Here is a 20,210-nt window from a genome sequence, read left to right as displayed (position 1 = left end):
AACTGGTCCAACGACGCTCGGGATTCCCGCCCCGCCAGCTGCCCCATGCTCCTCCGGCACAGTCAATGGCAGCGACAGGTTCTGGTCGACGGTGGTCACCGTCGGCCGGCGGCTTCCCCCGAACAGGAGGCGTCGCTGCGCGTGGTCGAAGGCGACCGCTTCGCCCGCTAGCCTTCGCGGCACCGCCTGGCCGGCTAGCCGCGTCGGCCTGCGCGGGCGTCGCTGCGTCATCACCGCGCTTCGTCCCTATTCCAGGCAGGCCGCGAAGCCCGCCCGTCTCGGGCGTCCGCGCGGCTCCCTCGGCGTTTCACAAGTGACCACGCGGAACTCGGAGCGAGCGGAGGAGCGCCGACCTGCCCGGTGTGACGCAGCTCGCCCCCGGCCCAAAACGCGCGCGAGATCCCACTCTCGCGCGAGTCGCGCAGGACGCCGGACAGCCGTCCTCTTCGCGCCGGCTAGCCGGCGCGGCGCTGGCCGCGGTGGCGCGCGCTCCTTGCGGAGTACGCGCCGACGCGCGGCCGGCCGCCGTCGGCCACGTGCCGGTACCTACACGCGGGCCAACTGCAGCCTCCATTGTTGAAATCCCGGCAGATCGGCGTGTCGTCCTCGTCGTCGTTGTCGTCGTCGTCGTCGTCGCGTCGTCGTCGTCGTCGCTTCCGTCGTGCGTCGTGCTTCCGGTGCTTGGTGCCGAGCCGCGCGGCGTCTTTGAGCCGCGCGTTCTCGGCCTTCACGCGGTCGAGCTCGTCCTGTAGGTCGTCCTTGTCCTGCTTCCGTCGCTTACTCTTCTTCTGGTTCCTCGTCAGCTTCGTCGTCGTCGTCGTCTCGTCCGTCCGCCCGCGGCCGGTCCGCAGCGGCGCCATGTCGATGTTGAGCCTCGTGAGCGTGTAGTTGAACTTGTCGTAGGGCATGGACGCCTCGTCCTTGAGCGTCCCGAAGCGCAGCGTCGCCCCGACGGCGATGCGGCGCTCCTGGCCCGCGGCGAGGCGCTCGCCGCCGAGCCAGAGCCCGGCGGCGGTCTTGCCGTCGGACATGGTGTGCGTCGCCACGTACGCCACGTCCATCCCGTCCTCCAGCGCCACGCGCAGCGTCGCGTGGCTCGCCGACACGAACGGGCGCAGCGTCGTCGTCGCCGTCCGCTCCATGTCGACGAGAAGGATGTCCGCCGGCGGCTCGCGGCCGACGACGACCGTCGACTCGGCCACCAGCTCCACCGGCTCCGTCGACGCCGCCGCGGCCGCCGCCGTCGGCCGCAGCACGAAGGCGATGCGCGGCGGCGCGTCCGCCCCAGCCTCGTCGACGCACGGCGGCTGCGTGAGCACGAAGCCCTCGCCGCCGTCGCGCTCCGGCGACACCGGGGGCTGCGTCAACCCCTCCATCGGAAAATGAACGATTTTGCCTCTGTGAATATCACGGATGCTTCACCGCGCGCGCTCGACGCGCTCCGACCCCTGCCCGCCGGCCGCGCTCGACTTGCTGCGATCCGCGTGCACCGCGGGAGCGGGCATCACGACTCGCCAGCCGGGGCACGCGTGCGGCGGTGCACGATGGCGCGGCCGGGCTCGAAGGCGAGCGTGAGGTGGTTGAGGCCCGGGCGTGTGGGGTCGAGCCGCCACGCGAGCGCGCAGGCGTAGTACGTGCAGAACGTCGTGAAGCGACTCGTCGCCGGGAGCGACGGCGACGGCGAGTGGTCGTTGGCCATCTTCTGCTTGATGAGGAGAGTCTTCAGTGGCACTGGCCCACCAGGGCGCCCCGGTGCTCGCGCCCGAGAAGCTCGTGCGCCGCGAGCTCGCAGGTCACGCCGGCGCTCAAGCTCGCGCGCAAGGTCGACCCGTCCTTCGAGATCAACGCCGAGGGCAACCATGGCGCGCTCGCGCGCGTGTCCTCGCGGAGCCGGAGATCGGCTGCATCTACGTCAGCGCGCTGGGTGCGAGACTTTAAACCGAACCGGCCGCAGGCGTATGCGGCGGCCTGCGACTTGGTACTAGGGCGCGCAGCAGAGGGGGCGCAGCGCGTCCTCGACCGCGCGCGCGGCGCGTTCTCAGGTGAGGCTAAAGTGCAGTCGAGATGAAATTGCCTCTCCCGATGGGCTCGACGCGAATCCGGTCGCCTATTCGCAGCGACGCACGCCCGCGACAGCACGCAAAGCACGTTGATTGATTGATCACGTAGCACCCATGGCATGGCAGCAGGCGCTCGCGCCGGTGGCCTTCTGGGTCGTGTTCACGATCGGCCGGCGCTTCGTCGGGCAATGGCTGCTCAACGCGCGGCGAGCAGCGCCCGCAGAGGAGGAGGAAGCTCCGGCGACGGCCAGCGCGCCGAAGGACGCCAAGAATGCGAAGGAGGCGACTGTCACGGCGCCGAAGAACGCGAAGAAGAAGAAGAAGCCGCCGGAAGCGCCGGAAGCGCCGAAGAGCGCGAAGCGCCACGACCCGCGCGGCGGCCTCGCGGTCTGCGGCGTCATGGTCGCGCTCGCGGCGGCGGCCGCGGCCTACGCGCACCGGACCTACGGCCCCGAGTTCTTCGTGTCGCCCGCGGCGAAGACGCTCGGCTGGAGCGCCGGCGACTGGCGCGCGGCGCTGGAGAATCGGACGGTGGCGTTCGTCGGCGGGCAGCACCGCGCGGGCACGACGGCGCTCTGGCGGTGCCTCGCGGCGCACGGCGACGTCGCCTGGTTCGGCGAGCAGGCGGACAGCGGCCTCGACTTCAGCGAGGGCGCCTTCGCGCAGAACGTCTACCCGCGGTTCGGCGTCGGCTCCGAGTTCCTGAGCGGGCCGCTGCGGTCGTTGAAGGCCGCGGCCGGCGCGAAGCCGCGGCCGTCGGCCGAGGACGGCGTCGGCCGCTACGCGCTCGCGCCGCCGGGCGAGGTCTACTGGACCGAGGCCCACGACACGGTCCACGGCGAGTCCCAGGAACAGGTCCTCAACGCCTTCGGCTACCACTGGGACAAGCGGCCGCCGGGCATCGCGGGCGCCAAGGTGCTCCTGGAGAAGTCGCCGCCGAACGTCGTGCTCGCGCGCTACCTCCAGGCGCTGGTCGACTACGTGCCCGGCGCAGCGAACCGGCGCCGCAACGCGGGCCTGGACGACGAGACCTGCGAGTTCCCGGACGCCGAGGCGCCGCGCCGGAGCCGCGCGCGCTTCGTCTTCGTGACGCGGCACCCGTTGGCGACGGCGCTGTCCACCCAAAAAATGGTGCCGAGCCTGTCGCTCTTCGACCTCGTCGCGCACTGGCTCGCCGTCGAGGAGTACGCGGCGACGAACGCGCCCAAGCTCGCGCACGTCAAACGCGTGGCGCTCGAGGACTTCGCCGCGGCGCCCGCGGCGACGCTCCTCGACCTCTGGGCCTTCCTCGGCCTCGACGCGACGCGCGCCGACGCGGCCGCGGCCGCGGCCGCCGTCGACGGCGACCCCAACGCGAAGCACCGCGACGCGTACTGCGCGGCCGCGCGGTCGGACCCGCGGAAAGCGCGGGACCACGCGCGCCTCGCGGAGCGCTACGGCGCGCTCGTCCGCGAGCACCACGACTACGACCTCGCCGGCTGGTGCGCGTGAGTAAGAGCGAGGCCGTCACAAAGGAGACTCGATGCGACATTTTTTAAAGTTCCGGCTCCTCGGCGTAGGCGGCCTCGGCGTAGGGCGCGTCGTCGTAGGGTTCGCCGTAGGGCGACAGGTCGTCGAGGTCGCCGAGGTCCTCGTCGACGTCGCCGAAGCCGCGGACCTCCGCGGTGATGGCGTAGGTCGCCGCGACCTCCTCCGGCGGCTCGCCGTCGGCGCTCGCCGACGGCGTGTAAAGGAGCGTGAAGTCGAGGTCGTGCCTCGCGTCCGGCTTCGGCGCGAGCGACGCGACGAAGGACCCCTCGAGCCAGGGCGACACGAGGAACGCGCACTGGCCCCAGTGCGTCTCCGTGCCCGGCGACGTGTCGAGCCAGACGACGTCGTCCCCGGCGGCGAAGGCGGCGAAGCGCACGTCGAACCAGGCGACGAGGCCGTCGATCTCCTTCTCCTCGAATTCCACAGTCCGCGACCACTCGAGCAGCTCGTCCGCCGTCGCCGTGGCCATGTCCACGTCCAGCAGCGCGACGGCCGAGTTCGCGTGGACGTCCTCCGCGGGCACGGGGCCGATCCAGGCGTTGCGGAAGACGTCGCGCAGGAACTCGGCGTAGTACGTCTCGCGCAGCGGCGTGAGGTCGATGCCCGTCGCCTCCGTGAGTTGCGGCGCGATCTCGTCGAAGGAGCCCATGTGCTCGAGGATCTCGTCGACGCGCCGCTCCGTGAAGATGCCTGCGTCCAGCGGCGCGAGGAGCAGCCGCGCGTGCGACGGGTACATGGCGCCGCCGGGTTTCAGGTACGTGTCGCGCGCGTAGATGACGGACTTTGCCATCGACTCCCGCACGAGGAAGTAGCCCATCCACTCGGACACGATGACGTCGACCTTTTCGGGGACGTTGAGCTCCTCCATGGCGCCCTCGAGCACCTCCACGACGTCCGCGACGCCGTGGTGCGCCGCCATCGTTCGCGCGCACTCCGCGACCTCGCTCGACTGCTCGACGGCGTAGACCCTGCGCGCGCCGGCCTCGGCGGCCCAGATGGCGAGGACGCCCGTGCCCGTGCCCACGTCGAGCACGACCTTGTCCTTGAAGTGGGCCGCGTCGTTGAGGATGGCACTGCGGTAGGCCTGCATGCGGCCGACGTCGAGGAGCATGGTCATGTGGTGGCTCATCATGCCGTACTCGGAGAAGTACTCCGCCGCGGGCACGTCGTTGGCGGTTGTCATGGTGGCGCACAGCGCGAGGCAGGCGAGCGTCCAGCGGCGCGGCATGGTGCAAGCGCGGGGCGAAGCCATGCTCCGCGAGAAGGGCAACGTTCAAGCCACTACTTCAACATGCTGCGCTTTGCGTACATGCTCGGCAGGCCTCTCGGTGTCCGCCCCTAAATGGCGAGTGCAAGCTCGCTGGCTCACCATGCGGCACGCTACGCCTTACTCGCCTTGGCGAGGATGCCGACGATGCAGCGGAGCGCGTCGCGCGCCTGGATCGCGCCGCGGCGCGCGTCCTCGAGCAGGGCCGAGTCCTTCGCGGAGCCGTCGCTCGCCGTGGACACGATGGACCCAAAGTCCGCGGAGCCGGACGTGTAGGACGCGGCGTCGACGGTGCTAATGGCTTGAAGCCACAGCTCCTCGGCCTCGATGTAGGCCTCGAGGTCGTCGTCGATGGTCTTGAGGCCGCGCTTGATCATGCGGTCCGCGTCCACGAGCGGGCTGTTGGGATCGGCCGCCGCGCTCTTGATCTCGCGGCTCGCGCCGGGCGCGAAGGCCGCCGGCGGGCCGCCTTTCGCGTTCAACTTGCCGTCGAGGCCCATGACCTGGCGCACGACCTCGGGGTCGCGCTTGCACAGCGTCTTCACGGCCTTGCTGTTCTTGACGACGAGCGCGTTCTTCGTGCTTTCCACCAAGAGTTCCTGCTTCGCGGACGTCTCGAGGAGCCCGCGGTTCACCTCGGCGTACTTGCAATTGACCGTCCGTTCCTGCCAGTTGTCGACAAGCGCCTCGAGGTCCGCGAGGCCCCGACGCAGCAGCGCGAGGTCCGCGGCGGGCGTGCTGTCGGCCGCGGCGCCGGCGACGCGCGGGAACGCGGCGGCCGCGGCGGCGCCGGCGAGGCTCTGGTGGAAGCGGCGGCGCGCTACTCGCAGGGACGAGCAGCGCGTCGCCAGCGCGAGGAGGAGGAGGAGTCGCATCTTGCAAGCTACTCGCTGTCAGCGATCGCTGCTGCTTGCTGCTGGCGCGAGAGCGCTGCGATTGATCGATGCGTTGGTGTGGCAGCGACGCTGCGAGCGTCGGTGCCGACAGCGCTGGCGCAGCTCGTCGATCGACTCAGTGGCGCAGAGCTCGAGGTCAACCTTGCCTCTCTTCGGAACAGTGCAGGAACGGTGCCGCGCCGCGTGCGGACCGCCAGGGATCGAGACTAGGTCCATCCGGCGGTGTCCATCCGGTGTTGTCCTGCCCCGCATCGGCGGACGCCGCACCCGTGCGCGAGGGCCTGTTCCATGTCATCGACCGCGGTCTTGAGGTTCAGTACTACTGTGCGTTGTTGTCGAACGAGACGTCACGCGCATAGAAGTCCCGGCGCCGCTTGAGCTGGCCGCCGTCGTTGGGGTCGGGGAAGATGAATTCGCGCCGCAGCTTGAGCTGGCCGCCGTCGTTGGAGGCCTCGTTGGGGTCGGGGAAGACGAATTCGGGCCATGGTCACATGAGATGGTCCATGATGCCCCGTCGTCCGCGCCGTACGCGCTCCTCGTCTATCACCAGCTTCGCCTCCCCGTTGAGGAGCGCCATGTGCTTATACGTGCTCTGACGCGCGAACATTGCGCCTGCACGAGCAATACGGCTCTGCGAGTTTGGATGATCGACACGCTCGTTCAGCTCCAGATCGAAAAGACGCCCAGCCGTGATGTCGACGCCATTTGTTCCTCTGAGAAGCGCGGGCACGCGCGACAGGAGTTAAACACAAAATGGACGCGATCGCAAGGCCGCCGACGGAGGCGTCGACGGCACGTCCCCGCGCGCGCGTTTGACCCCGGCGCGCAATTTTGAGACCTTCTGGTCGATCAGATCCTCGACTTAGACTGGAACATCGACCGGTGTCGTTCGCGATGATGCACGTGATGCGCTCGCCGGCCCTCTGCCGGACGGCCTCGTCGACCCGCCAGGCCACCTCCCTGCTTGGGAAGACGGCCCGCGTCGTCACGTCCGCGAGCTCGACGAGCTGGACGCCGACGACCTCCGAGAACCCCACGAGCTGGACGTCGACGACCTGGAACTCCTTCGACTCGAACGCCCAGAAGCACCACGGGACGCACGCCACCACGGCGCTCGAGGCCTCCGTGCGCGCCGCTGGCGGCTTGCCGACGTTCCAGATGATCGGCCCCTTCACGACTACCACCGACCACAGAACGCGCGACAACGACGCCATGCGCGCCGCGCTCCGCGAGGAGGTGCTCGCCTGCCAGCGCACCCCCGAGGAGACGCGCGCCGTCGCGCGCGCCGCCGCGGCGCCGCCGACGCCCTTCCTCGGCTGGGCGCTCCCCGCGGAGGTCCCGCGGCCGGCGCCGCGCATGCCGCCGGGCCCCGTCTTCGCGGACCCCTGCATCTGATCCCCCAAAAAGCCCCTAAGCTTCACCCGCCCGGCGCGTGCTTATCGCGAGAAGGCGATCGTCGCGTAGAGCGACGCGACGGCGAACTGGTCGTCGGAGAGCGCGTCGGCGTCGCCGGGGCCGGGCCGGACGCCGACGTTCGCGGCCAGCTCCGGGAAGCCGTCGTTGTGGCGCCGCGCGTCGTCGAGGAAGGCGGCGAAGTTGCCCAAGTAGGCGAGCTTCAGGCCCCGGGCCTCGGCCTTGGCGACGAGCGACGGCGCGTGGACGACGAACTCCGTGCACTTCCGCACCGCGTCGCCGAGGCTGAACTCGTACTCGAGGCCCCAGGCGTTGTCGCCCTCGGGCTCGTCGCCGAAGGCCGCGAGGGCCGCGCGCGTCGACTCGGGCGCCTCGACGACGCAGAGCTCGCCGCCGACCGCCGCGCGCGGCGCCGCCGCGAGGCGGTCGCGGAGCGCGCGCCAGTCGACGATCGTCGCGACGAAGACGCCCGCGGACCCGTCCAGGTTCGCGTCGACGCAGCGGAGCAGCGCGTCGACGCGCGCCGACGACCCGCAGCCGTAGTGGAAGGCGAAGTGGCAGCACGCGTAGTTCGCCCATCTCTTTTCGCCGCCCGCCGCGGCCGTGATCGCGTCCGCGAGCCCGGCGTCGCCGAGGTCGCCGACGACGAAGGCCGCGCGGCCGTCGGCGCCGTCGGACGCCCAGCGGCTCTCCGCCTCGGCGAGGGCCACCGTCGAGATGTCGCAGGCGACCATGCGCGTGACGTCGAAGGACTTGCGGTACTTGCCGAGGTCGCCGCCGCGGCCGCAGCCGAGCTCGAGGATCGCCGCGGGCCGCTTCTTCGCGCCCGACCGCCGGCCCTTGCCCTTGGGCGCGCGGAGCGCCGCGAGCAGGGGCGCCGGGTCCGCCGGGTCCGCCGGCCGGACGGCGTCGCCGAGGCCCCGGGGCGCGCCCGCGGCGTGGCGCACGCAGAACGCGTCGAGGACCAGGGCCTTGGCGAAGTTGTTCAGGCGCCGGAGGCGGTGCATCGTCGCGTCGAGGCCCACGTTGGCGTTGCGCTGCTGCTGCCGCTCGTCGTAGTGCTTCGCGGCGTCCGCGACCGCGGCCGGCGCCGCGAAGCCCGGCGCCCAGGGCGCCGCGAGCGCGTCCGCGACGTCGTCGACGGTCGTGGCGTCCGCGATGCTCTCGAGCACGGACCAGGCCGTGCGCAGCGAGTTGGGCTTGCGCTTGTCGTGGCGCGGCCGCTCGACGCGCCAGTAGCCGCCCGCGTACTCGCACTCCGCGATGGGGCCCGGCGGTGCGCCCTTGCCGCCCCGGCGGCCCCCTCCACCGCCGCGCTTCGGCGGCTTCAGGCCCAACTTGTCGAGCCCCGCGGCGTCGACGCGGACGGACGTGACGGTGACGTCGCGGGGCCCGTCGGCGACGGCCGCGTCGACGTCGAGCGGCGGCGCCCAGTGGTCGTGGTGGGGGAACTTGAGGCGCACGTCGAGCCTGTGCCGAAATCAACCGCTGTTTGGATTATTCCTGCCAAACTTCACACCTCTCTAGCTCGGTCAAATCGAAGTCGATTCGCCTGATTTTTGGACGAATCGATCGCTCTCGTCGAGTTCTCGAAGCACAGCAGAAAGCCTCGCGTCGAAACTGTCGAAGACGCTCACATTGAAGTTGGTTGAAGATTTGGTTTCGGCCCAGCGTCGAGCGTGATCGTCGGCTTGTACTTGAAGCAGGCCGCGTCGTAGTAGCCGTGCGCGTCGCGCTCCGCGGCTAATACTACTCCGTCGCACTCCGTCGTCCGCGCGCCGTCGCGGAAGACGCCGCCGCCGGCCGCGAGCGCCGGGCGGAGCGCGTCGAAGTGGGCGCCGTCGTGGTAGGTCTTGGCGATGACGGCCACGGGGAGGTCCGCCGCGGCGAGCGCGGCGAGCGCCGCCGCCGCCGCCGCGAGGCGCGCGGGCGCGTTCCGCAGCGCGCCGACGTCGTCGCCGAGGCTCCGCACGGCGTCGAAGACGACGAAGAACACGTGCTTCGAGCCCCGCTCCGGGACGATCTCGCCGTCGAAGATCGTCGGGCCGCCGCACGCCAAGGCCGGGATGCTCTCGGCGAAGGTCCGCGAGATCGAGAGGTCGCGGCGCAGGAGCCAGCAGCCGTCCGCGCCGTCGTGGAAGAGCCAGTGGCGCTCGCCGTCCGTCTTCTCCGTCGCGTACCACTTGGCCGTCGCCACCGTCGCCAGGTCGCGGCGCTTCAGCGGCCGCGCGCGCGGCCCCGGCGAGTCGCGCTTGTCCAAGTATTTCCGCGCGGGCCAGTCCGGGCAGGACGTGCGGTGGCTCTTGGACGCGCAGTAGGTCTCGGCGAAGGCCTTGGCGACGCGCTCGTCGAAGCGCGGCGACGGCGCCCGCGGCGACGGCGGCAGCCGCGGCGTCTCCGCGCTTAGCGGCGGCGGCGACGGGTGCGCCGCGGGGAAGACGCCGGGGTAGGTCCCCGCCTCCGCGGCGGCGCGGCCCAGGGCGGCGCAGTCGTCGCAGGCCGCCAAGGCGTCCAGGGCTCGGCGGAGCGCGCCGCCGGGCGCGAGGGCCGCGTCGTCGGACCGGTCGGCCGTCCACGTCTCCACCAAAACGCAGGTGCCGAGCGGGTTGCGCTCGAACTTCTCGAGGTGGTTGTCGACGAGCACCGTGTTCGCCGCGTCGTAGCCGTAGAGCGCCGGCGCCGGCGCCGGCGGCGCCGGCTTCGCGGGCTCGGAATTCGCGCGGCGCCACATGCCCTGCGCGCCCGCGGGCGCCGCCGCCGGGACCGGCGCGTCGGCGAAGGACGTCCGGAAGACCTTGTCGATCTCCTTGAGGAAGAGGGGCTTCTCCGCCGAGACCTGGGAGCACCGCGGCCACAGGGACGTCGAGTTGTTCTGGTCCCAGGCCATCGCCAAATCGCGGCCCTCGAAGAGGCTCAGGTCCATGTTCTCGCGCCGCGCGCAGCTCCAGACGCCCACGGTGAAGCGCCGGTAGCACCAGGCCACGAAGTCCGCCGCGTGGGGCCGCGGCGCGTCCGGCTCGCGGCCGCGGCCGCGGCTCTTGTACGACCCGCGGTCGCAGAGCACGCCGTTGAGGTCGAGGATGAGCAGCGGCTTCGCGCCCCGTCGCCCGGCGTCGGCCTTCGGGCCCGACGCGCAGGTCGCCGCGCGGCTCAGGCGGCAGTCGAGGCGGCCCTGGTCGTCGACCGTGTGCACGTGCGCGCGCACGACGTCGCCGACGGATAGCGCGGCGACGACGGGCGACGACCGGGCTTTGAGCAGGCCGCCCTTGCCGTGGTGGCGCGCGCCGGGGTTCGTCAGCTCGACGAAGACGCCGAAGGGCGCCGCCTCGAGCGCGACGGACTTGACCGTGGCCTTGTAGGTCTCGGCGGGCGGCGGCGCCGGCGGCGCGTTGGTGCGGTCGAAGCCGCCGCCGCCGCGGCCGCCGCCGCCGCGCCGCGCGTCGCCGCCGCGGCCGCCGGAGCCCTTGCCGCGGCCGCCGCGGCGCATGCCTGGGTCACTTCGATGCTCGCGGAGCTCCGGCATGTTGCGCACCGCGAGTCGAGGCGGCGAGCGCGATGCAACATGCAGGCGCCGACAGCCTCCTGCGCGCGCCCGAGCGGCTGCCGCCACGCCACATACGCGCCTTAGAGTCGAGCTAGTGGCCGTGGGCGATCTTCGTGGCCTCCTTGATGGCCGCGCCGAGGGACCAGTCGATGCCGTGGTCGCCGACCTGCTGCTGGACCTTGATCTTCGCGCGGCCGTCGACGCCGACGCCCTTCTCGAGGAAGAGCGCGAGGTAGGTCGCGGAGAAGCAGAGCTTGTTGAGCTCGAACTTCTCGGAGCCGTCCTTGGGGTAGGGCGACGCCTGGAAGTCGGTCCACTCGGCCGCGCACGCGTCCTTCGCGGCCGCCTTGAAGTCCGCCGCGGACGTGTCGGGCTGGCCCACGCCGAGCATCTGCGCCGTGTAGTGGAAGTTCTCGAAGGCGAGGAGCTTGCCCTTGGGGAGGTTCGGCGGCTGGAAGATGCCGTTGAAGGAGCAGGACTCGAAGCCGCAGGGGTCGTCGCGCGAGAAGAGCGACTTCTCGACGGCGCGCGCGCACTCCGCGTGGTCGCCCGCGACGCCCCGCAGGTCCACGGCGCTCGGGCCGTCGTAGACGTCGATGCGCGGCTCCGCCGCCTCCTTCTCGAAGCCCGCGTTGAGGCACGGGTCCTTGACGCGGCCGCCGCGCGCGCGCTCGACGAGGTGCGCGGACAGGGTCTCGCGGGCCTGCTCGAGGCCGTAGCCCAGGTAGGAGTGCGTGTAGAGGTGGAAGGGCTGCTTCCCGACCTTGAAGTCGAAGGAGTAGCCGCCCGGCTGGGGCGTCGCGGAGTCGCGGATCTGCGTCACTTGCGCCGACGCGCCGCCCATCTCGACGACGCCGACAAAGTCCGAATGCTTCGCGTGGCCGTCCAAATTCCCCATCAAGTAGTTGACGCTCATCCAGCCGAAGCCGCCCTCGTCCGTGCCCTCGATGACGAGCGCGCCGGCCTCGCGGTCGTCGAATTTCAAAGGCGACGCGGAGAGCGCGTCGCGCACGGATTCCAAGATCTGCTCCCGGGGCCCCGCGGGCGTCATGCGCAGGCCCGCCGTCGCCTTGAGGAAGATGGGGCTCGACGCCCACTCGCCCTCGGGGATCTCCGACCGCACGAAATCGAGGAGCGGGGCCAAGGAAGCGCCCGCGGCGGTCGGGTCGTCCTTGAAGGACGACAGGCCCGGCTTCACCTTGAGGTTGTTGTGCGTCGGGTCGACCTCGACGACGCCGCTGCGGCCCGTGCGCCAGCGGAAGACGTGCGCGCGGCAGCCGCTGGACCCGGCGTCGACGATGGTGACAAACCGCCAGCCGCTGCCGCGGAGCGCGCCCTCGCCGTCGGCCGAGCCGCCACCGCCGGAGACGAGGGGGATGACGACGAGGAAGAAGAAGGCCACGAGGCCGCCGACGACGGCGACGTCCTTGCGCCGCCGCAGGTAGGCGAGCATCCGGTAGCGGCCCGCGGGACTGCAGGCGCCCTTGGAAGGGCTCGGCGGCGCCGTCGCCTTCGTCGCGTCGGCGCGCGTCAGGGAGCTAGAGCGGCGAATGTTGCGACCCCACGCGATGGTGGCGACGCGAACGCTGCGCCGACACTGGACGCGGCAGCGGACTGAATGTTTTGGAGTTGTGCGATCGCGGCGCGGCTTCGGCTCCACGCGGCAGCGTCAGATCAGCGTCGCTGTTTTTGTGGCAAAGGCAAACCTCAAAACCCCGAGCGACGCAGCACGAGCGCGGCCTTCTCGAACGAGCACTCCGGGAGCTCGAGCACCTCGCGCCGCCGGCGACAAGTGAGGAATGGCCGAGCTCGAAACACGGGCGCCGACGCCCAACGGCGAAACCACCCTGGCCGTCCTCACGGACGAGGCGTCCCTGACGGCCCTCGGGAAGGGCAAGGTGCTCGTGCTCTTCGGCGCCGACTGGGACGAGCCGTCGCAGCAGCTGAACCAGCTCTTCGCCGAGCTCGCGCGCCTCAAGAAGCACCCGTCCGTGACCCTCGCGTCCGCCGACGCCGAGGAGTGCGAGGCGCTCGCGGAGAAGTTCGGCGTCGAGGCCGTGCCGACGCTCGTCACGTTGAAAGGCGGCGAGGTCGCCGGCAAGGCCGAGGGCGTCGACGCCGCGGCGGCGGCCGCCGCGGTCGAGGCGTTAGACAAGGAAAAGGTGGCGACCATGGACGCCGACGAGGCCGCGGCCGTCGCCAAAGTCCAGCTCGAGCAGCGCATGAAGCAGCTCATCTTCTCGAGCCCCGCGATGCTCTTCATGAAGGGGTCGCCCGAGGCGCCGCGCTGCGGCTTCTCGCGCAAGGTCTGCGAGCTGCTCCAGGGCGCGAACGTGCCCTTCGCCACCTTCGACATCCTGCTGCCGGAGAACCAGGACGTGCGCCAGGGTTTGAAGACCTACAGCGACTGGCCGACGTACCCGCAGTTCTACGCGAACGGCGACCTCGTGGGCGGCCTGGATATTCTTCAGGAGATGGCCGCGGACGGCGACCTGCTGGGCCAGCTCGAGCTCCAGGACCCGGAGGCGGAGGCCGCGCTCGAGGACCCGGAGGCGGCGCTGAACGCGCGGCTGAAGGCGCTGGTCAACCAGGCCAAGGCCGTGCTCTTCATGAAGGGCACGCCGGGCAACGAGAAATGCGGCTTCTCCAAGACAATCGTCGCGCTGCTGCGGGACAACGGCGTCGAGTTCGACGCGTTCGACATCCTCACGGACGACGACGTCCGCCAGGGCCTCAAGAAGTACTCCGACTGGCCGACCTTCCCCCAGTTCTACGTCGACGGCGAGCTCCTCGGCGGCCTCGACATCCTCCAGGAGATGGCCGCCGAGGAGGGCGGGCTCAAGGCCCAGCTCGGCCTCGAGTAAGAAAGTGCGTCAACGATGGTGCACGTTGGCGACAACATCGTGCATCGATCCCTTGACCTCATACACGATGCTGAAGCTCGCCACCGTGGCCGCGAGGCGCCTGGCCGCGCGCCATCACCGGTGCATGCGCCGGTTGAGCTCGAAGGAGTTCGACTTCACGGTGGACCGCACGGGCCTCGGCAAGGTCGGCTACGAGTCGTCGCCGTCGGCGGTGCAGGCGCCGGAGACGCCCCTGGGCCTCGAGCTGGGCTCGCAGATCCTCGCCCGGGGCCCGCTGTCCGTCTACGAGTACATGCGCCAGTGCCTGCTGCACCCGCGCCACGGCTACTACGCGCGGTCCGGCGCGGAGCGCAACTTCGGCGCGGGCGGCGACTTTGTGACCGCGCCGGAGCTCTCGCAGCTCTTCGGCGAGCTCGTCGGGGTCTGGTTCGTCAGCGAGTGGGTGCGCCTCGGCGAGCCGGAAAAGGTGCGGCTCGTCGAGGTCGGCCCGGGCCGCGGCACGCTCCTCGGCGACGTCCTGCGCGCGACGGCCGCGTGGCCAAAGTTCCGGCGCGCCGCGAGCGACGTCCGACTGGTAGAGCCGTCCGCCTCTTTGCGCCTCGCGCAGCGGCGCACGCTCGGCGCTAGGCCGGCGACGCACGCGCAGAAGCCCGACGCGGAAACGCCCGTGACCTGGGCCCTCGACGGCTTCGGCGACTTTGGAACTAGGGCTACCTGGCACGAGTCGCTCGACGAAATCGACGACGACGGGGTGCCGACGCTCCTCGTGGGCCAGGAGGTGCTCGACGCCTTCCCGGCCTACCAGTTCGTCAAGACCGACAACGGCTGGCGCGAGAAGCTCGTGGATCTCGCCGACGCGGGGCCGGACCGCTTCCGGTTCGTCCTGGCGCCGTCGCCGACGCCCGCGTCCAGGGCATTGGCCGCGGCCGACGCGCCGTCGCTCGCGACCAAGGACGGCGAGGCCGAGACGCTCGAGGTGGCGCCGGGGGCGCTGGCATTTGTGGATGCTGTGGCTGCAAAAGTTGCAAAAGCCGGCGGGGCCGCGCTCTTCGTCGACTACGGCTACGCGCGCGGACAGCGCGGCGACACGCTCCGGGGCTTCCGCCGCCACGCGCAGGTGTCGCCCCTCCGCGAGCCGGGTTTGGTGGACCTGACGGTCGACGCGGATTTCGGCGCCTGCGGCGACCGCGCCGCGGCGGTCGACGGCGCCGCGGCGTTCGGTGCGGTTGACCAGGGCGAGTGGCTCCAGCGCATGGGCATCGTCCCGCGGCTCGAGGCGCTGCTGAATTTGGACGACATCACGGAGAGCCAGGTCGAGGACCTCATCTCCGCCTGCGAGCGTCTGTTGGACCCGGAGCAGATGGGCGAGCGCTACAAGGTCCTCGCGGTCGTCGACGCGGGCGCACCGGAGCCGCCCGCGGGCTTCGTACCCGGCGACCGCGTCCCCGCGCCGCCGCCGACCTAACTCGGACTCGGTTCTTTCGTGGCGGCTTTGTTTCTTTTTCGTGAGTTCCAGACGGGCGTGGGCGCGCTCCGGCTTTGCACTGGAGGTTGCGCGGGCCTCAACTTTAAGTGCAATGTCGCAGCGCCAAAAGGGGCTGCCCGCGAATGTTCGGCGTGACGATGCGGTCCTGCTTCTCCAGTAATGAGGCCGGCCGCGGTGCAACACCGCCGCCGCCGCCGCCGCCGGCCGCCGCCGCCCGCGCACCGCCGCCGCCGCCCCGCGCCGCCACGCCGCCCCGCGCCCTCACGCCGCCGCACCTCGACTGCTGCGTCATCTGCCTCGAGCGCCTCGACGGCGCCCTGCGGGTCTGCGGGCGCTGCGCGCGGCCCGTGCACGCGACGTGCCTCGCGGCCTGGGCCGCCGTGCCCCGGGACGGCCGCGAGACGCGGTGCCCGAGCTGCCGCGCGGTCTGGCGCGACGCGAGCGACGGGAGCGACGAGCCGGCCGTGGACCGCGAGGCCGTCGAGGGCGAGCTCGAGGTGAGCCGCGCGGTCGTGCGGCGGCGGCTCCGCGACGTGCTCGAGGTGTCCTTCCACCGGTCGAGCGTGCTCCGGGCGCCGCTCGCCGTCGCCCGCGGCGGGTCCCGGGCGCCGCCGCGGCAGTACCTGACGACGCAGGTCGCCCAGGCGTTGTCCTACCTCGAGCGCACGCACAACGTCGTCCACCCCTGCGCGCTCGCCCAGCGCGTGCGCTGGCAGGACGGGTCCTGGCGGCCGTTCCTGAGCCGGTGGGAACGGCTCCGCGACGCGTCGAACGCGCGGAGCGCGCGTTTTCGGCGTCTCGGGAGAGTTGTCCGGAGACCCGACTCTCATTAGGTCCGGCCCCTCTTCGACCTGCTCGAGGACCTCGTTTCGGGCGCGGCGACGGCGCGCGACGCGCGGGGCGCGGACGTGTCCGCGGCGGCGCTTCTGGCGCTCGCGCCCCTCAAGGACCTCGACGCGGCCATCCGCGCGTCCGTGGCGCTGCTCGACGCGGTCCGCCCCGTCCTCGAGCGCGCGGCCGCGGAGGACGCGGCGTCCGAGCGCGCGCGGGACCGCGCGGACCGCGCCTACGACGAGGCCCACCGCCTCCGGCTCCTCGCGGTCCGCGCCTAACTTTTTTGTTTACCTCAGGGGCGACATGACGAAGCCCGCCGCGAGCGTCGTCTCGGTGAGGCCCGTCGCGGACTTGGCGACGAGGACGAGGCGCTGGGGCGCGTCGGGCGCGCCGACGGCCATCACCAAACGCCCGCCGACGGCGAGCTGGTCGACGAGCGCGCCGGGGATCTCGTCGCAGGACGCGCCGACGTGGATGGCCGCGTAGGGCGCGAGCGCCGCGTGGCCGCGGCGGCCGTCGCCGGCGACGGCGACGAAGGCGCAGCCGCCGCCCGGGAGCCCCGCGGCGTCGAGCGCGCGCCGCGCGTTGCCCGCCGCGCGCGCCGCGAGCTCCTCCGAAACTTCCAGCGCGACGCACGTCGGCCGCCCCCCGCCGGCCGCCGCGAGCGCGCCGAGCAGCGCCGCGACGTAGCCGCTGCCCGCGCCGACGTCGAGCACGCGGGCGCCGGGGACGTCCTCGAGGGCCGGGAGGAGCGCCGCGGCTGCGCGGCAGTGCGACGAGGGCGCGGACACCGTCGTCCACCCCAAGTAGCACGGCCGGTCCTCGTAGAAGGGCGCGCGCTCGAGGAAGTGCCGCCGGTCGACGGCCATGGCCGCGGCGACGGCGAGGCGCGCGTCCGTGCCCTCGGGCGTCGCGAAGTGGCCCGCCTCGAGGAGTTTGAGCGCGAGCTCCCGCTGCGACGGCGCGGCGACGGGCGGCGGCGGCGCGCCGGGGCCCTCGCGCGCGACGTCGCCAAAGTCCAAGATGGCCCGCCGCGACGCGTAGACGCCGCCGTCGCCGGAGAAGAGGGCCTCGTGGGGCGTTCGCGCCGTTTGATGCGCGAGCGCGGCGCGCGCGCCGCGCGGCGTCAGCACGTAGCCCGGCGATCCGCCGCAGGGCTCCGGCGCGGGGCCGAGCGCGCCGTCGCCGAGGGCGAAGACCAGCGACAGGGCGCGGAAGTTTTCGTCGCGTTTCCGCGCCTCGGCGACGAGCGCAGCGACGCCCTCGCGCCACCGCGGCGACGCGAAGAACGCGCCGCGCTCGACGACGACGGCGACTTGTGTCTCCCCGAGCTCCGCGACGCGCCGCCAGGCCGCGGCGTGGGCCTCGAGGGCCGTGGCGCCGACGAGGAAGGCCGCGCCGGGCAGGGCCGCCTCGAGGTAGGCGTCCGCGTCCGCGGCCATGCCGTAGAACGCGCGCGATTGTTGGGGTATCGCCCGGCCGCGGCCGGGCCACGCGCGGCCGTCGCGCCGCACGCAGAAGAGCGCCAGCGGCCGCCTCGGCAACGTCGCGCGCGACGACGAGGGCGCCGTCGGGGATCGCCGCGATGGGCTCGTCGTCGCCGAGCGCGCGCGCGCCGACGCGGAGCTCGACGGCGCCGGTGCAGCCCAGCTTCTCCGCCGCGAGCCGCCGCAGCGCGTCGCAGCGCCGGTCGGACCAGGACGCGGGCAGCGTGAGTTTTTTCGCCTTCTGCGGCGCCGTCTCCAGCGCTAGGACGAGCCGCTTCTTCATTTTGAGGCTCTCACACCTTGGATGGGCTCCATGCTCCTACGGCAACACCCATCGCGCCGCGACGGTGCCGCGGCTGTTGAACACGGAGCCAGACCGCCAGGCACCTCGTCCCCTGCGCCTCGGGCCCCCGCGCTCTCCGTGTCGCGCCGCTCCCGACGCGCTACCTCGCGCTCCTCGACGCGCTACCTCGCGCTCCTCGACGCGCTCCTCCACGCGCTCCATCTTCTTCATTCGCGCGCTCGTCGACGCGCGCCCTCACACGATGGTGTTGTGGTCTTCGAACCGACTCGAGCTCCGGCGCGGGAGTTTCACCGGCGTCCTGCGCAAGCTCTTCATCTGGGCATCGCTCTGTACGACGGCCGTCTACTTTCGCGGCCCGCCGGCGGATGCGCTGCCGTCGCGGGACATGTGGGCGGGCGGCCTCGGCCCGGAGGCGCAATATGTCTGCGCCGCGCCGATCCCATGGAGCGTGCAGCGCGCCATCGACGCGACCGTCCGCATCCCCACCCCGCTGCTCTGGAACGTGAGCTTCGCGGCGCCGCCGTGGCTCGACGCGGCGGTGGCCGTCGCGGCGCAGATCGCGCCGCAGATCGCGACTTGGACACCCGAGAAGGCCGCGCGTCTTTTCGCCGAGGCCGCGGAGTTGTGGGGCGGCAGCCAGCCGTTCTGCGTCGGCGCCGCGGCGCGCCCGCTCGTCGATCTTCTCCGATTCGGCGACGCCCCGACCAAGACGGAAGCGGCCCGCGAGCTGGCGAAGCTTGCAAACACGTCCATGGCGTGCCGGAGCGTTCGCTTGATGAAAGTGCGAGGAATTTCATTGTCCGGAAGATGAACGCGCTGGTCAAGATACTGCGGGACAAGAGCTACGAGGACGGGAGACTTTACAACGCTGTTGCCGGCATACTATGGTATGCGGCGGGCCCCAAGACCATCGACACGATCATCAGATCGGAGGCGGTACCAGCACTGATGGCCTTGATGCCAACTCATCGTGAATCCATCTCGTTCCACACTTCGAGGCTTTTGCTCGATTTGACAAGCGGAGGCAGCGACGACAATAAGGACGCCATCATCTCTGCAGGCGCGGTCCCGATGCTGGTCGAAGGGTCCAAGGATGAGATTAACGGGGCGCTCTCGGTCCTCGCCCGCCTGTCGGAGGGAAGCGACGTCCGCCGCGACATCATCGAGTCGGCGGGCTACGTGCCAGTGGCGGCCAAAGCGACGGACGCGCCGCAGCGCGACCCCGACCCGAGATGGAAGACGTGGCTTCGGACGGTCGGCCTTCTCGTCGTCTCCCTGTTACTTTTCGAGCTCATCCACGACGTGACGTTCGTCGTTGGGCCGGTCATCGGCACGCCGTGTCCGCGCCTCAAAATAATTCTCTGGTTGTGCCCGCGCATCCTCATGCAGTCGATCCCCGCGGTCTTTTCGCTGCTCTCGCGCTCTTCATTTCTACCGGTGCTCGCGGGAGTCTTTCTGTGCGGCACGCCGGGGATCCTCTGCGCGCGCCCGACCGCCCTGGCGCTCCTGTACGTCTATGGTGCTCTGGGCTACATGATGCTCACAGGCGCCCTCGCTTTCGTCAGTATTGTTTTCAACTGCATGTCGGTTGTCTGCGTGAATTCCCCCTTTCCTGTTGCCTCACCCTTGCCAGCAACGTCGCCGAGGCTCTACGTGGCAGCCAGCGCGGCTTTCTCGCCGGCTTGAAAGCGGACCTCGCGCTCCAGCTGTGGCAGTACAAAAACATGTTTGATTTCCATTCGATGTACGATATCGCGGTTGGAATGTGGGAGAGGAGGTTTCACATTCGCGTTCCCCGCTGGTCGATATTCTGGTCATCGCTGCTGCTCCCGTCCTTCGTCGCGCCGTACGTCGTCCTACTGACCTGGTCCTTCGGATTCCTGCCACGCCTGCGATGGGCCTCGTTCGTCGCCGACGCCGCTTTCTTCTTCTGGTTGTTTGTCTCGCCCTTGCTGGACGCCGCGACGCGAACGCACGTCTCGGTCTCCGTCGTCGGCGCCTTCCGGCCCATCTTCCACGAGGTCCGCGAGACGCTCAGACTCGTGTTTCTCCGCAAGTCTCCGCGCGTCCAGCCAGACCCTGGCGACGCCTGCATCGTTTGCCACGAGGAGTTCGGCAAGGAAATTCCGGGTGACTTCGACGACGCGACGCAGTTAGCTTGGTGCGACTGGGGCTGCGGACGACTGAATGCTCACGAGGAGTGCATGAGGGAGGTACTCAAACGGAAACAGAAGGCTGCGTGTTTGGTTTGCGGTGCGTCGTGGCGACCGCTTTCGATCGAGACCAAGTCAGATCGGAAGAAACAAAAGTATGAAACTCAATTCAAGTTCTTCGTGTATTGTCTCATGCTGAGTCTCTCCTTCGTCAGTGGAGAAGAACAAGTTCAGCTCCAGAACTTTGTGGATGGCACGTATAGTGTCCGCGCACTTCTCCGAAACCTGACGTGGCGCTGTGCGTGGGCCGCGCTCTGCCACAGGATCGTCATGCCAGAGATGCCCCCCCTCTTCGGCCCTCCGCCGTAATAA

The 20,210-nt window shown here is 71.0% G+C and overlaps 5 protein-coding genes across 5 annotated transcripts in view; 2 read left to right on the top strand and 3 right to left on the bottom strand.

The window, feature by feature from the left end:
- The window catches only part of AURANDRAFT_62122 (hypothetical protein), a gene marked incomplete at both ends in the record, with an annotated part of 8,434 nt that extends 6,735 nt beyond the window's left edge, over window positions 1–1,699 (bottom strand). The window contains 2 exons of the mRNA XM_009036039.1: window positions 547–1,396; window positions 1,528–1,699. Coding sequence (XP_009034287.1) covers window positions 547–1,396; window positions 1,528–1,699 — 1,022 coding nt within the window. The remainder of the gene's footprint in view (window positions 1–546; window positions 1,397–1,527) is intronic.
- A 2,609-nt stretch (window positions 1,700–4,308) lies between these two features.
- Window positions 4,309–4,773, bottom strand: AURANDRAFT_22105 (hypothetical protein; the record flags this gene model as incomplete). Its single annotated transcript, XM_009036038.1, has 1 exon — window positions 4,309–4,773. A coding segment is annotated over one exon (465 nt), but the record flags the coding sequence as incomplete, so codon positions are not given.
- A 6,000-nt stretch (window positions 4,774–10,773) lies between these two features.
- Window positions 10,774–12,345, bottom strand: AURANDRAFT_52656 (hypothetical protein; the record flags this gene model as incomplete). The annotated part of the gene is made up of 1 exon (XM_009036037.1): window positions 10,774–12,345. The coding sequence occupies one exon, from the start codon at window positions 12,161–12,163 to the stop codon at window positions 10,802–10,804; it is 1,362 nt and encodes a 453-aa protein (XP_009034285.1).
- Window positions 12,346–12,599: 254 nt separating this feature from the next.
- AURANDRAFT_12914 (hypothetical protein) lies at window positions 12,600–13,547 on the top strand (the record flags this gene model as incomplete). The annotated part of the gene is made up of 1 exon (XM_009036387.1): window positions 12,600–13,547. A coding segment is annotated over one exon (948 nt), but the record flags the coding sequence as incomplete, so codon positions are not given.
- A 259-nt stretch (window positions 13,548–13,806) lies between these two features.
- On the top strand, window positions 13,807–14,964 carry AURANDRAFT_11471 (hypothetical protein; the record flags this gene model as incomplete). The annotated part of the gene is made up of 1 exon (XM_009036388.1): window positions 13,807–14,964. A coding segment is annotated over one exon (1,158 nt), but the record flags the coding sequence as incomplete, so codon positions are not given.
- Between the last annotated feature and the right edge of the window lie 5,246 nt (window positions 14,965–20,210).

The sequence above is a fragment of the Aureococcus anophagefferens genome (genome assembly GCF_000186865.1).
Source record: "Aureococcus anophagefferens unplaced genomic scaffold AURANscaffold_4, whole genome shotgun sequence".
In the NCBI taxonomy this organism is placed as follows: Eukaryota; class Pelagophyceae; order Pelagomonadales; family Pelagomonadaceae; genus Aureococcus; species Aureococcus anophagefferens.
The sequence above is the reverse complement of the archived record's forward strand: the minus strand, read 5'-3'. Positions and strand labels throughout refer to the sequence as shown.